The sequence below is a fragment of the Propithecus coquereli genome, unplaced genomic scaffold, assembly GCF_000956105.1.
Source record: "Propithecus coquereli isolate 6110/MARCELLA unplaced genomic scaffold, Pcoq_1.0 Scaffold386, whole genome shotgun sequence".
NCBI lineage: Eukaryota > Metazoa > Chordata > Mammalia > Primates > Indriidae > Propithecus > Propithecus coquereli.
Genome location: NW_012149574.1, coordinates 677,373 through 693,666, shown reverse-complemented (window position 1 = coordinate 693,666; position 16,294 = coordinate 677,373). Strand labels below are relative to the sequence as shown.

The window sequence follows — 16,294 nt, the reverse complement described above, 5'->3', positions numbered from 1 at the left end:
AATAGCTGTGGAACTCTGTAAGATAAAATGTTCCATACAGCTATTTCTTAAGATAGACATCTCTTTTGAGTCTCAATGGAGACAAAATTATCTAACTGACATAAAGGTAGATTAATTGCCTAGGGGAAGGGACCAAAATGTTACATAAGTCCCAATAAGCATCCTCATGATGCCCCTTTGCTGAGAGAATGAGCTTAAATTAAAACCAGCCTACTTACTAGCAATAATCAGGGTAAAAAGCAAGGCTGGGAACCCTCCAGTGCCCTATTTAATTTCACATGTCTGAGTTAAGTATTTAACAGCATTACGTGGTGGGTGGAAGGGAGGGGGTAAAGGATCTTCTCCAAGAGCCTTTCTAAACATGACAAATGCAATGATGAAAGAAAACACTGACAGGATTGACTTTATAAAAACTTAACAGCTGTGTATAGTACCAAACACCATAACTAAGCCAAAAAGACAAATGAAAAGGTAGAAAAATTGTTTGTAACATATGTAATAGTAAAAGCATTAATAGTCTTAAAAAATATAAAGAGCGCCTATAAATAAGAAAAAGATACATAACCAAATAGAAAAATGGACAAAGGGCATGAAGAGACAAGTCACTATGCATCTGTATCTATCTTTCTGTACCCATATATAGGTATATATATAGTCATGCATTGCTTAACGACCGGGATATGTTCTGAGAAGTGTACTGTTAGGCAATTTTGTTGTTGGGCCAACATCGTAGCATGTACATACACAAACCTAGATGGTATAGCCTACTACACGCCTAGGCCATATGGTATAGTCTACTGCGCCTAGGCTACAAACCGAGACAGCATGTTACGGTACTGAAAACTGTAGGCAATTGTCACACAGTGGTGTTTGTGTATCTAAACATATCTAAACATAGAAAAGGTACAGTAAAAATACAGTATAAAAGATAAAAAATGGTACACCTGTATAGGGCACCTACTATGAATGGAGTTTGCAGAACTGCAAGTTGCTCTGGGTGAGTCAGTGAGTGAGTGGTGAGTGAATGTGAATGTCTAGGACATGACCACATACTACTGCAGACTTTGTAAACACTGTACACTTAGGTTTCACTAAATTTATTTTTAAAATATTTTTTTCTTCAATAATAAATTAACCTTAGCTTACCATATCTTTTTTACTTTATAACCTTTAAAATGTTTTTAACTTTTTGACTCTTTTGTGGTAACACTTAGCTTAAAACACAAACACACTGTGCAGTTGTACAAAAATATTTTTTCTTTATATGCTGATTCAGCTTTTTTCTATTTTTAAAATGTTTTTGTGGGTGTTTTTACAAAAATTTTAAGCTTTTTTGTTAAAAACTAAGATACAAACATACACATTAGGCCTACAGAGGATCAGGATTATCAGGAAGTCACTAGGTGACAGGAATGTTTCAGCTCCATCATAATCTTACAGGACCACCACCAAATATGCAGTCAGCTGTTGACCAAACCATCATTAGGCTGTGCATGACTGTATAACCAATATGAAAATGTTTAACCTCACTAGTAATCAAGGAAATGCAAATATTGAAGCAATATTAAGATGAAAATAGAACACATATTCTACTTTTAGGTATCGTCCTAATAAAGCATCATGGATATGTGCAAAGATTTAGCTACTAGGATATTCACTGAAACCTTGTTTATAATAGTGGCAAATAGGAAACAACTTAAACTCCAACAATAGAAGACTTAAAAAACAGATTCTAGTTTATGGTTCATTATAGACTATCATGTAGTTATTACAAAATGATGACACAGAATGGTAGTCCTTAACCAGAGGATATGTCTTAGGTTCGCCCGTTGAAATTTAAAAAAAAATACAGCCATCGCACACCCAGAAATTCTGATTTAATATGTCTGATTCTGAGGTATATTGTCAGCTGAGAACTACTGTTGCAGAATTATATGTAGTGATACTGAACATTCTCATGTTATATTGTGAAAATGCAAAAAAAATTTTTTTCGACAAACAGAATAATCACATCACTGTTTAAAAGAAAAAATCATGGCCTTCCTTTTCCTGAATTACAACAGACTAAATTTCCTCAACAATCTCACTAAAGAAAATTTAAAAGCTAAATAAAATATTAAAAGAGACAAATTTGCATGTGCTTGAAAAGAGAAGAGACTAGATGGTTATACTTCAACATGTTATTAGTGGTTACATACAGATGACAGAATTTTTTTCTTCTCTGGGATTTTTTTCCCTACCAAATTGTTACAATTAGTACATATGACTTTTCTTATTAGAAAAATAAAAATTCTAAAATTCTAAAATTCTTATAAGTCACAAGCTCATTTAGAAAGGAAATGTCCAAAGATCAAAAGAGAGGAGTTCAAGAGTTGTAAATAGTGCTTTATCCATTTGTGCCTAAAGGAGAATTTCACTTAGTTGTTTTAAGTCCCCTCTCTGTATTATGTCCCTGCTAACTTCCAAAGTTTATATGTGATTATAAAAAGAAGATTCTGTTCAAGAAAATAAATCCTGCCTAAAAGATAAGCTTTGTGATTGGTAGCAGATCTAATATTTTGATAGCCTAGACAAGGCAATCTGACAATGGCTGATTTATACTAGCTATAAAAGTGCAAAGCTCAAATGTCAATGATTAATAAGCAGGGTGATCAAACAAAGGAAAAACAATGTACCTCTCCATTTTTTACCAGTGGACCCACCATGGCTGTTGCCTCCTCAGGTAGACTGATGCCTGATGACCCATTTGTACTGAGTTTCCCTAGTGACACTGCCTTCAGCAGCTCATCCATTTTCTTCCTAGTTTCCTCCTTTGTTTGAGCCAGCTGTCTCTTCAGGAGCTCTGCACCATGCCAATGCTGCCATTCTGTCAAGTAGTGTCGGAGAACTTGTTTCCGGTTATACTCAGTGGCCAGTTGTTGTTTTCTAAGTAACAAAGCACTTCCATTAAAATAAAGAAGACATTTACATTTTGTTAATTGACAATATGAATAAAGCACAAGTCCAAAGTAGTACCAGAACTGTTTCCATTTAGCTCTAGCTTATCCTTCTGTATTAAGCTAAATGGAATTACTTTAGAAATTCCCCAGGGCAAAGGGTTTCCTCATAGATGGTACTGGCACCTCAAGACATTACCTTGAAAAAGAAAAACTAACTGCTCTGTTCTATCATGTCACAAAGACATATTAAATTTTTTGATTACCATAAAATAGTTTCTGACAGCTTTTGGAGGGGAAGGAACAAAAAGAGTAGGTATATAAATAATTACTTTTAAAAGATAAATGCATAATTGAGAGAGATTCAGCTATGCATGGAAATCCAAGAAAGGCAGAGGTTTGGGAACAAGAGAAAGGAACAAAACTATACTAATTAACAAATGACTTGTCAATAATTAAATGTAAGATTTATAAAAGTCAAAGTAAAACCATGGGGTACATCTTGTGAAAGGACTTGGTCAGAGAAAGGATTGCTAAAGAGAAGGACTCATTTAGCAAACCCTTGAACTGAATACACGACTGCTTTGTGCAGATACTTGCTAAATACTAGACATGTGCGAAAGAGAAAGGGAAGGCACTTGCTCTCATGGAACTCAGTCATCATCTAGATCTTCCTAAGGAAGAGCTCCTTTTGATTCCTGGAAATCTTATAAACATTAGGGGACAAGACTGAGTGGAGCTGGGAAGTGGTGTCAATGTCAGCCATAGACCATTCCCAATGGGAACCTCCATTAGGAGACATTTTGGTAGCAGCCAGTCGAGAGAATTTAAGCATAGAGGTCTCTGAGATCCATCTACAAGTGGATGGTTATTATCTCTGACAAAGTGGGTTGTGAGCTTGGAACTTGTTATGTGGCATCAGGGATCAGTTTTGAGGTTTAAAATCTAATATTATTTAGGCACATACTTGATTTTATCTTGTAAAGGTGACTTGTATCAAGTTCTCCATAACACTGTTTGCATATTCATTTCTGTTAAACATATATAATGCTTAAATCTCCTCATGGACTCTTTGAGGTCATATCAAGAAAATCATAAAGTTCCTATGTCAATGAGTCAGGAGAACATTTCTACGGTTTTTAAAACATTTATGTGACTTTTAAACCTTTTTTGACTGCCATATACAGTAAAAAAAAATGTTACACTGTGACTCAATACACAAGTTTATGTGTGTATATGTGTATATGAAACAAAAGTATATATAATGGAAACAAAATTTCACCAAACTGTATTTACCCTTACTACCAGAGATATACTCAGATATTTCTGTTCTAATCTATTCTGTATTTCTTTAAAAAATAAGCAACTCTGCCAACAGCATATATCATTATTTTTAATTGCTTCCTACTAATGCATTGATAGGTACATACTCAATAAATACTTGATGACAGGCTTACTGATGGGTTTTGTAATAAAAGTATAATATAGGTGATAATATTTATACATAATATTTTACTTTTATGGAAATAAATAACATATCTGAGACTGAATAACCTTGAAATAAAAATTTTAGAATAATAATAATTAGGTAGCAACACAGGTAAGAACAAAGCTCCAAAAATATCAGTGTGTAAACAGTGAAACAAACAAAAAACCCTGTAACACTTCATTCAAGTGAGTAAAAATCATAAATTTCCACAGGACAGAAGATGTATGTTGCTCTGTCTGATTAATGTGAAATTCAATTTACATCAATCTGTTCAGGAACGAGGAGTGTGAAATTTACCTGATATATTAATTTCATGTTTTATGGCATAAACAGCCAAAAGCAGTACTGGGTTTTTGACTGTCAGGGAGGAGATTATTTGGACACTATGAAAAGGCAAAGAAAAAAATATTTCTGTAAACATAACAAGATTAAAAAAGTAAGAAAAAGTAAAAAAAAAAAAAATGCATGTTCACTATAGTGCTTAAAAAAGCCCACGCTATAATGATTATAATAGGGGATTTGAAAATAGTTAAAATATCTGTATTTGTGGGGCAAGGTGGAAGAGCAGAGCACAGAAGCCAGGGATCCAGAGGCAGGGCTGGTTCCACTCCTGCCCCCTTGAAGTTCACTCAGCAGCGTGGTAATGTTCCACATATGCCAAGGTCCAGCCTTTTTAAAGGATGACACTAAAACCACAAATATTTCTGAAAGTGAAAAATCACTTAAATTTCTTCAAATCTTAGTCAGATGGAATTCACTTGGGTATCCTCACCTAAAGAAATGGTTTCAGACATAGTTCCCAGAGAATTATAAAACTAAGGACATAAAATTTCCTTTATGAAAAATAGCCTGTCCCAATATGTTCCAAAGCTGAAATCAGGGAATTTCCAGCAAGCGTATATAAATTGATCATCACAATTATATAAATGCATGCAGAGAAAGGCTGTCTCTGCAGATCTAGGAATACAAAATACAAAAGGTTTAAATGGGAATTTAAGTATGAACTTCGCTGCTCAGGGTCAACACCTCAAGCAATACTTAATGATGGCTGCATATTCTAGAACCCAGAAGTCCGGACACTTAACTAGATATGGGACACTGGGCAAGCTACTGAAAGTTTCTAAGCCACAGACACATTCTCAAAAATAGTATCAATAAGCCCTACTATACTACCTATCCTACAAGAAAATTTGAGAATCTAATAAATTTTCTAAACAACTCTGAAGATATAGAACAAAATTCACATGTAAGGTAGTAATGCTATCTTAGGACAAGATTAGTAGATATATAAAATGTGTCTTGAATTTTTTAAAAGGGAATGAGAAATGATAAATAACCACATACTAGTGATCCGACTGAGTGCTGAAATCTGATGCAGAATATAAAACAGCAGTGACAGGAACAGTTGCATCTGGGATGAGCAGGGTCAGCAGGAATAGGAATGAATAAGCTCATGTTTTCAAAAATGCACCAAGTAGCCCCCAGGGAAAAAGTGGAAGATGAGACAATTCTGTCTTAAAAAGTTTTAAACTGAGCCAGGCAATACAAGTCTGGTCCTCCTGCCTGTCTGATAGAGTTATCAGGAGCTTTACTAGCTGCTGATGCTATGCAGCTTCTGGCTGCTCACCCGCATACCCAGGTGAGCACAGAGGGAAGGACAATCAAGCATGCACTCCACAAATGATTGCCCAAAAGAACACTGAAATCAGGAGTACTGGAAATGGGACTGTCTGACAGTCTATTTCAATTCAGCCTCACTTCCCTTTTGCACCTCCGGGCGAGCCTGGCAGGTTCCCCCGACCTGTTCCTACACAAGCCTGCCTATGTACTAGTTTACCAGTTTTTCCTCAAACTGAAAACTACCCTGTTCTACTTAGCTACATTCTGCCTCTCTCAGAGGTGGGGCCCATGAATTCCTATTTATAAATAGTTTCTGGAAGGATTATAATGCATGATAGCCAAGTCTATTTCACTCCTAAGTATTTATCTTATTGTGGTGTCTTCTGTTGCAATTATTTTTAATATTTAGGTACAATCTTTAACTTCTTTACTTAGATTGAAAACTCCTAGAAGGCAAGAATGTTTAACACTTTTTTTGTCCTAGTACTTAGGAGAGGGTCTAGTATACAGTAAGCATCAGTAAAGTTGGTTGACTGAATGAATTCATTCCATTAAACAGAATGAATGAACAAGTAAATGACATCGTTTGAGGAATGCCAAAGGGCCAATTTTTTCACTGGCCTGCCACCGTACCCTCAAATTACTGTAACTTACATTTTAGGCACTATTTTCAGACAATTCCTGTTAAAGTATAAATAAGATTCCTGGAAGGGATAACATACCAATTGAGGATCGCAGTAACAAAGAGTGAGGGGCTTGAGGGACAGAGGGAAGCAATAAAAGCATGTTCTGGGAAAGGCCCAGAGTGCTGGTGCAAGAGAGGGCAAGACAGAAAATGCGAAGGGCAGAGAAGCTTCCTAGGAAAGAACTGAGAAATCAGGGCTCAGGAAGGGTTGGCAGAAGACTTTGAATTTTGTCTTTCCAATTTTGTCTGGGGCTGGCCATAAATTCAGGGAGGAAGGGAAGGAGAAGGAGTGGAAGGTATGGAACCAACTTTCAAAAGTGAACATGCTAAGGAAATAGAAAATACAGTTCAAATTTCAATGATCACCATGTCAAAGGGTCTAATTTAGTGTGTGTACTAGAATGTCGTTGCATTACCTAAGTAAGTAAATCCTCAGAGTTTGGAAATATTTAATATTGACATTGCATCACTATACTGAAATTTTATAACACCATTACCATTACCATTACTCCTTTAAAAAAAGAGATGGACAAAAATAGAGTGATCACAATTCCTATTAGGGAAAGCAAGATGCATTTTTAGAAGAAATAAGTGGATAAATCCTTGGAGTGAAGGTGAGACTCTGAGCACAGGCTCACTAAGAAAAGACGGTTGCGAAATTATAAATAAGAAGAGAGGGATTGGTTATTGCTCCAAAGAGAAGGTGGGGAGAACAGAAAGGAAAGAGGAAATAGAAAAAAAGCCCAGCATGGGGCATAGGCCAGTGAGTGGAAACCCCAGGTGGCAAAACAAGTGTGGATGCAGGAGCTGGAGGATGAGGTCACAGCTGACATCTGAATAAGGAACATAACAAATGATTTCAATGTCCAGGTGAATGGGCCACAGAATCACCTGTGTTTTGTCAATCTGTGTGAGAGTTAAGTTTCTACAATGAGTAACCTATTATAATAAATGCTGTCTTTCATCCCTTGAGCTCACTATTTAGAAAGAATGTTTGAAAACCCTATCAAGTTCAATAGTGAGAGAGGAGGCAACTGAGTGCTCCATTCATCATGGACTCATCTATTTTTCAACAAGTGTTTTCGGTATTCATTGAGGCACTGGGAGAAACCCTGATGAGCACAGCATAGAGGGTGCTGGCTCTCTTTACACTCTCAAGCCCATGAAATTTCTTGGTTTCTGCTTGTAGTAGCTACCCATGAGCTTTTTTCTCCACCTTTAATATCCCAACCATTTTTAAACAAAACCACCTGACTTAATTTCCTAAAACAATCTCTAGAACAAAGTACAACACACAGAGAGCCAGGGATTTGTAGGAGACCAACACAAAAGAAAGTTTGTTTTTAATAACTCCTTTTTCCTCATATTTCTAGAATGACTTGCCATTTGTTAACTGCCACTTTTATTTTCCATCTGCAACAATCTAAAGTAAATTGCAGTATAACTGAAAAACATGGCTGTCTTAGGGAACCATGACCTAGATGTTATTTGTTTTAACGGACTGAGCAGTGTGGTATAGGAAAAAGTATCTGACTCAGAATCAAACAGACAAGGCTATAGTCCTCATCTAGCTTCTCTTAGCTCCATGACCTTGAGAGAGTCATTTATTGTCTCTGGGCCTTACTTTTATCATCTGTAAAATGAGGGGCTGAATCAGACAATCTTTGAGGTGCTTTCTTGCTCTAGAATTTTTTTGCTCTAAGGCTTTATAGTAAAAAATTATTATAAGTTAAATATTTTCTAACTGTGGTAGTTTAAAAAAGTTTAGTACTCATTCTGAACATTTAAAAATAGACACCTGAAAATAATTCACAGATATGAGACAAAAAGTTCTGAGAAGATCTTTTTTAAAAAAATTGGCCCATTTAGTGCTTTTATATTTAAACAGTTTAATTGGAATGGAATCTTAAATTCTCCAGATTTTTCTTATACAAGTTTCTTCTAGCATGTAAATCTCACAGGCCACTTAACTTCAACATCTTAATTTCCACTCACCTATGCCCTTACTCACATTGCTTCCACTTTTCAACAACTCCAGTTTCCCTTCTTTGTCCAAAAAATCCTGCCAGCCATTCCTTTTTCAATAAGCTATCATCCCAATTTCTTATATCAATCACTAGGTCCTCAGATTTTGGAAACAAACTATAGGAGAGTTTTCTATATTGGCCTCTTTTTTTTTTTTCCACTGAAGATTTCTCCGAGCATACTGTAGGAAAGGGAAATTGACTAGGTCACCCTCCTCCTTAAAAACTTTCAAATATTCACCTTTATTTACCAAAGAATAGCTAAACATCTCGTCTTGCCATTCAAAGACTTCCAGAAGTTGATGAACTTGACGACCACATGCTTGATGATCTCCAGCCAATCCAGATGGCTATACTTCATGCCATCACCTCCATCTCCCCATCTTCCCCTAGCAACATCCTATTTACTGTGCAGACCCCAGATCAAGACCCATCTTCTCCATAAAGGCTTTCCTGGAACTCTTTGGGAGCCTCCTCGGCCACAGCAACACTTCCCTCTCCCACGTCCTCAGCAGCAGATGGGAATGTTATTACTCAGTTTACAATACTACTCAACACCTGTACTGTCTCTAATTCCTGTTTGCCCATGCAACTGTGAGTCCTTTGAGGACAAGAAGCCATGCATCAGTCTTCAGGGCCTCATGCTGTCACAGGATGGCACAGCTCTAGGGAGTGCCATACCCTTCTACATAATAATACTTCCATATACCATTCACTCAATTTTTTTCACCCTGAATGAATGATAGAATTGCTAGTAGAGAAGTGATTACACATAAGAACATGAATCCTCCTCCCCCAAATAAACAAATGGTTCCTTCTATATCTATGATTTTGATTTAAGAATGCAAAGTTAAATCTGGAAATGAGAAAAAGAAATGTATTTAATTTTAAGATGATGGAATAAAGCAAGCTTCATTTGAAGATAAAATGCTGTGTCATTCACAAGCATAAGAGGAAGCTGATACAAAGACGTCAAAAGCCTCTAAATAAGGTGTGGAACAAAAGACAGCATAGTGGGAGGAATCACTCCTGGCAGGTCGGCCCTCCCAGATGGATGTTCCCTGTGTACTTAATTAACATTCTCTGTGCAGACAGTGATTTCTATCAATGAGAATTATTGGCATATAAACCACACTCTCTCTTTTGAATTGTAAGATGGTCCAGCTACAATCCTATTACACCAGAAGGTAAGGGAAAAGCCTAATCCTTGTTCCTTTAAAGAAAGAAAATCATATACATTAGTATATTTTAATTGAATAATTTTGTTTGCTTATAATTTTCAGGAAAATTTTCTAGTTTGAGATGTAACATAGAAAAACTGTGATTACCATATTTCATAAGTGGATAAGATGATTCCAGTCAACAGCATTTTTAAAGTTTATTTCTGGATTCTTCAGAAGGAAAATATACCAGATAAACATACTATACGTGTTCATACAAGTAATGGTACCTGTTTTCTTCTCTAAGATCATTTTCCCAGGCTTGAGTCTCCCGCTGCAACTTCTGGGATCTTGTGTAGTCTCTCCAGGCCCGCAGGACCTTCAGTTGACTCTTCCAGTCGGACAGGGTCCCAGCTTTCCCCAGCTTAATCCTATGATCGAGAATCAGCTTGTGCCAGGCAGAGAAATACCGTTTTTGACACTGCAGTGGAAACATTTGGAATATCACCACCCATCAGCGATAGTGTTTCTAATACCTGGTATTGAGAACCCTCTCCTCAGATTTTCCCCTCATGCTTTTTTAACCTAATCTAGGAAGTGTGTCTTGATGGAAGAGAACAGACAAAGCACAATTCCTGTATGCTGATAGTGACAAGAAATATTCAAGTCATGTAACTGAGGCATTCTCAGCCTCATGACATAAAATAAAATACTTAATTTTCATTGTAAGGCACCAGTCCTGTGGGGAGCTGGAATAACAACTTACATCTAAGACATGAAGTAAAGGGCTTGTTTGAGAAGCTTGAAAGACTTGCTTCCAATACAGCTTCCCATGCCAGGCTGTCTTGGAGCTTAAAATACCAACCATTTAATTCATTCCTGTTACTGACACCACTGATGTCCTACACAAGTAAGCATGGGAAATCCCATGAGGATAGAATGGGGTCTCTGGTACCTGAGAATAAAACAGCTAAAAAGCAATGAATTCAGCCTGGCTGCTATTGACCACGGCAGGGCAATAATGAGCCTTGAGAGACTAGATGTTCAGGCTGCCTGCAATCTTCCACTATATGCCACTGGCAGCAAATTAGACAAAGTCTACTGACCCTAAGGATGTCCCCAGAGTAGTACTTTACTCATAATTCTAGTCTAAGAAAATTGCTGAGACCTAGTCCTTGCCTATATCTTCTATCTTCTCAGCAAATTTTATGCACCTTCTAGATCAAATTACTTTCAGCTTTCAGCCTTAGCACCAAACATGCTGTTTCACACTTTCCTATGAATGCACACACTAATTTCTCTGTCCTTTTCTGCTCTCTGCCTACTACTTCAGGAGTCACCTGTCTCAAGAAGCACTCCTATGACCAACCCCTCTCCCCAAATGTAAGCCCCCAGCCACTGTGTTCCCAGAGCAATCTATGTTTTCTTAAGTCAAAACACTCATCATACTATGCCATAATCACCGGTTTACTGACTTCCACGACGCAGTGAGTCTCCTGAGAGAAAGGAAAAGGTCCCACAAATGGGATGGCAAATCTAGGCGTGGCAGAGAGTGTGGGAGCACAAAAACAGAAGCAACCACATGGGAAGTGACTTTGTGAGAAGTATGGGGGATGCCTGACAGCCAGCTTCAAGAACTTGGCAGCTTTATCAGGGTCAGCCCTATTTACTGCTTCCTTTTCTCTAAAAATATTTAACTTTCACCATTTCAACTTTTACTAAGCACCTACCACTGTGTTTGAATTGGGGAACTCTGAACATAATCATCTAAGATATAATCTCTACTTTTGAGAGGATATAGGGAGAGAGGATATATAAAAAAAAGACCAATAACATAAGGAAGAATATGCTAGAATTCATAGCAATAGCCCATTTGGCCAGAATGGCGGTCACTTATATTCCCATTTAGACAAACTACACAATATTCTTTATTATAATTTCTCATTAGGAGAAATGATGGCAAATTTTTAAAAGCCCTTATTCTCTTTCCATTATGTCAAAGGAGGACACATTTTCCAGACATTTACTTTAGATGTCTGAAAGGAAGAATGGAAGAAAGGACAGAAGGAAGGAAGGAAGGGAGGAAGGAAAGGAGATATACTGATTACTGGATAAGCCTTCAGCCATAACAAGGAGAAGACACACAGGGGCCAGGTTGAGGGGGTATGCTTTTTCCTTATTTATCTGCTGTATAAAATATGGCATAGAAAAAAATGGTGTTAACTTGTGTGCCATGGTCAAAAGAAAATATCTGGTGTCTATTTGCCAGTTTCATTTAAGAGATTCTTCTTTAATGCCTTAGTGAAATATTCTATGCATAGCCATCTCTAATTTTAACTCTTGGGCTATTTCTAATGATGAAATAGTACAAACATAATCCACCTTGATAATAACAATACTATTAATAGTGTCCTTGAATTTCTATGGTCCTTTTCTCTGTAAAGTTCAAAGCAATTTACATGTACTATTTTATTAATTTTTAGACCATCATTACAAAATAGAAATTATAGATATTATTATGATTTATCTTACCAAACTAAAACTTAAAGTAGAGGAAGGTATAATGACTAAATTCACAAAGTAAAGAATTAGTGGCACACTTAAGGAATTAGGCAACCTGAAATTTCTAATATATTAGGCAAAAAGTCTCTCCTAAAAAGGAAGGGCAAATTTTTTGCTCCTTTTATAATGAAAAGAAACTCTACATATAACTTACCATGGTAGAAAAGCATTGGTTAGCAACATATCTGAATTTAGGTAGGAAAATTTTGAGTTGAGACGTTGAGAGCAAAATGCCTGGTTTTAAAGGTATAATACAGTTTTACCACTCAGAAGTTAACAACAGCAGAGTGACAGACTCATATACAAACTGCTTTCTTGAAATTGACTTGCTATTGGTTTTTTCCTGCCTGTTCAAAAAAGCAATCCCATTAAAAAAAATTTTATTTTATTTTTTTTACTGATACATAATATTTTACATATTTGTGGGGTATGTATAGATATTTTGTTACATTTACAGAATGTGTAATGATCAAGTAAAGGTACCTGAGATGTCCATCATTTTGAATATTATCATTTCTATATGTTGGAAACAATTCAAGTTCTCTCTTCTAGTTACTTTGAAATATACTATAGTCACTCTACACTGTTAACTATAAATTGAAATATACTATAGTCAGTCTACATTGTTAACTATAGTCACTCTACTCTGCTGTTGAACAACAGAATTTATACCTTGTATCTAACTGTTGTTTTTACCTGTTAACCTACATCTCCTCATTCCCTGATCCCTGCCACCCATCCACCCTTCCCAGCCTCTAGTATCTATTATTCTATTCTCTACATTTATGAGATCAACTCTTTTAGCTCCCACATGTGAGTAAGAACATGTGATATTTGTCTTTCTGTGCCTGGCTTATTTCATTTAACATAATGACCTCCAGTTCCATCTATGTTGCTGCAAATTATATGATTTCATTCTTTTTTATGGTCAAATTGTATTCCATGCCATATATACACCACATTTTCTTTACCCATTTGTCTGCTGATGAACACTTTGGTTGACTCCATATCTTTGTGAATAGTGCTGCAATAAACATGCGAGTGAGATATCTCTTTGATATACTGATTTCTTTTCCTTTGAATAAATACCTAGCAGCGGGGACAATCCTATTAAAATTTAAATAAAAAGCAAAGCATGAATCCAGAATAACTGCTTAGTTATTCTTGATTCATAGCAAACATTATTCAGGTAAACAAGAGTCCCATAAATATGCTCAGAGGAAAATATTTGGGAAAGGAATATATTTGCAGTCCTATCTTCTCTGGAAGAAGATGCTAACTCTCTGTTTTTATTTAGAAGGGCCGAGAAGCGGCACATTTCCACAGACATGATCTATTTATTCTTTCTACTCCTCCCGCCCCCTGCTGCTCCCAGGCCTGCTTCTCCTCTTCAGTTCTACATTCTGGAACTACAATAGTGCTCTATCTTTTTGCTCTTTGAACAAGAGCTATTATTTAAAATCATAACTGGGTTGGAAGAGGATTACTTTTTTTCTTTTAAGCCAAGAGAGCTTAAAGTTTTAACTAGCCAGGTAACTATTCTGACTCCCCTCCATTTCTCTCCTAGTTCATTTATTTTTGTACCATGTTTTTATTCTGGTAGATTTTCAAATATAGCATTCTCTTCCTAACTTCTACCATCTCTTTATCATTGTTGTGGTGATAATTCACGTTTGAGATAAGTAAATAAAATACAGAAAATCACTGTGGAAAGAACTGTTCCTAAGTATATACTTATAATAATTTCTAAAATAAAATACTACAAGGTGAAATTTAGAAAGTTTTAAAGTGACATGGTTTCCTCCGCTCAGAATCTTCCACAAGACATCATTTGGCTGTTAAGGATTCCACTGAAGAGAAGAAATGACAGCTTGCCCTGCTAAATTTATTACCTGCACTGGAGTTGCCCTTGTGCTGTTGGCAAGAAAAGCTCTTCCCTGAAGTGTAATCACACTGCTGTCACTGGGAATGACTGACATTAGGTGGAACAGCAATTTGCTATCTAATCTTCATTGTAATTCTAACCCTGTCACTAGAGATGCTTGTTCTGATTAATGAACTGGGTAACTCATCAAAATTTCTTAGCTATTTTCCTTTTGTCAGAAAGCTCAGTGATAATTGCATCAAAATTCTCTGTCACATAAAAGTAAACAATGAATTGTAAAGAGGACAAAAATGTCAACAAGTCTACAATTTATTTTTGCTGAATGGAACTAACTGTGGTACAACTAGTGGTCTAGAGGAGTTGGCCAAGGCTTGAATGTCAGCAAGAAATCTACATTCCCTCCCAGCCCCCACTCCCACTCCCCAAGTAACTCCTAGCTGTTCCCAGGCCAAAAGGAAAAGAAATCCTATGGCTACAAAAGGAAGCAATAATCCCCAACTTTTGTTTTCTTTTTGGGGACCACGATAGCTGGGCAAAATATTCCACAGGCCTGATGAAGTGCCTGGGGGAGAAAGGAGTTTCTTTATCATGGCAAAATCAATCTTTGGTGGGAAGGAGAGGCACTGAATTTTGCCATGGAAAAGCAGTACCCTGTGATCCATTCTATTCCTGATTTTCATAATCTCGCCTCAAAGAAACGAGAGGAAACCACAGCACCCCTGTAGCCTGCAACCATATATACTCCTATAACTAATTACATTAGAGGAAATACATTCAGTTCCCAGAACACAGTGCTAAGACTCACTTGCTGCTGGGTTCCATAGAAAAGCCTAGAGGTTTTAACTTTGATGACCACTGCTGTGCAAAATGCTACTACTGGCTATGGACAAAAAATTACTTCTGTTATATCCCAGAAGATGCGATGCCCACTTTACTTCTATATTTAAAATTTTTTTCTTTCCTCTTCTAAACTTTTTTTTTTAAAGACTCTTATTTCAGAAATTTAACAAACACACCTAAAAATAGAACAGAAGAATAAACCTTCACCCAGCTTCAAAATTTATCAACATTTTGCCAATCTTGTTTTGTCTCTTTCCTACCAACTTTTTTCTTCTGTCATAGACATCAAATATTACATCATTTTACCTGTAATTGTGTTAACATGTACCACTAACATAAGGACATTTTGTAAATTCTGCTTAATTCTGCTAAAAAGTTTCAATCAAGAATATTGCTGTAATTATCTAATGGTTATTCTGTTTCACTCTAGAAGAAGCAGAATTTCTGGAAGCAATCACTTAGTCTCGCCATATAGTAAATTCTTAATGAATAAAACTCTTGGGCTCTTTTAAAGAAAAATGACTGTAATACACAGCCTACAACCTGTAGCCTGTAACCTGACTACTCATTAGGATAGGGCTCCTTTCCCAACATAGCCTGGACCAGTCCTCATGATCTCACGTTTTTAGGAAAGGCAGACCTACTGTCTCCCATCATGTTCTCTTTCCCTTCCTCTTTACTTCCTTTGACACCTTCTTCCCCTTCTCCACTCAAATCCCTATTCTCTGCCCACCCTTCTCCACCCTTGGCCACAGACACACACACATTATGCCAAGAACACAGCATACCTCAGAATATATCAGACAAATGCTTGGTTTACCTCTAGGGTAATCTGACAGCAAGACAATGATGGGATGTCATTTGTTCCTCACCCACATGGCTCTCAAGATCCTTTTAAATATTCACCTGAAACGTCTAGTGTTTAGGAGAAAAGATATTCTACTCCATAAAATCTTAGAGAATGTATACAAATACCCGTCCCCTCCTCCCTCCTCCCCCCTCCAATGCGCACTACCCGAAGGATGGACATATTTGAAACACGGACTTCGGTGGGGGGGGGAACCAAGGGCAACACACGTAACCTAAACATATG

At 36.8% G+C, this 16,294-nt stretch overlaps 1 protein-coding gene across 2 annotated transcripts in view; it reads right to left on the bottom strand.

Annotated features, from left to right (window-relative positions):
* KIAA1407 (KIAA1407 ortholog) overlaps window positions 1–16,294 on the bottom strand; it is a 74,194-nt gene that overhangs the window by 28,943 nt on the left and 28,957 nt on the right. For both annotated transcript variants that reach the window (XM_012652242.1, XM_012652241.1), the window contains 2 exons: window positions 10,205–10,395; window positions 2,676–2,925 (listed from right to left, as the gene is read on the bottom strand). In XM_012652242.1, coding sequence (XP_012507696.1) covers window positions 2,676–2,925; window positions 10,205–10,395 — 441 coding nt within the window. The remainder of the gene's footprint in view (window positions 1–2,675; window positions 2,926–10,204; window positions 10,396–16,294) is intronic.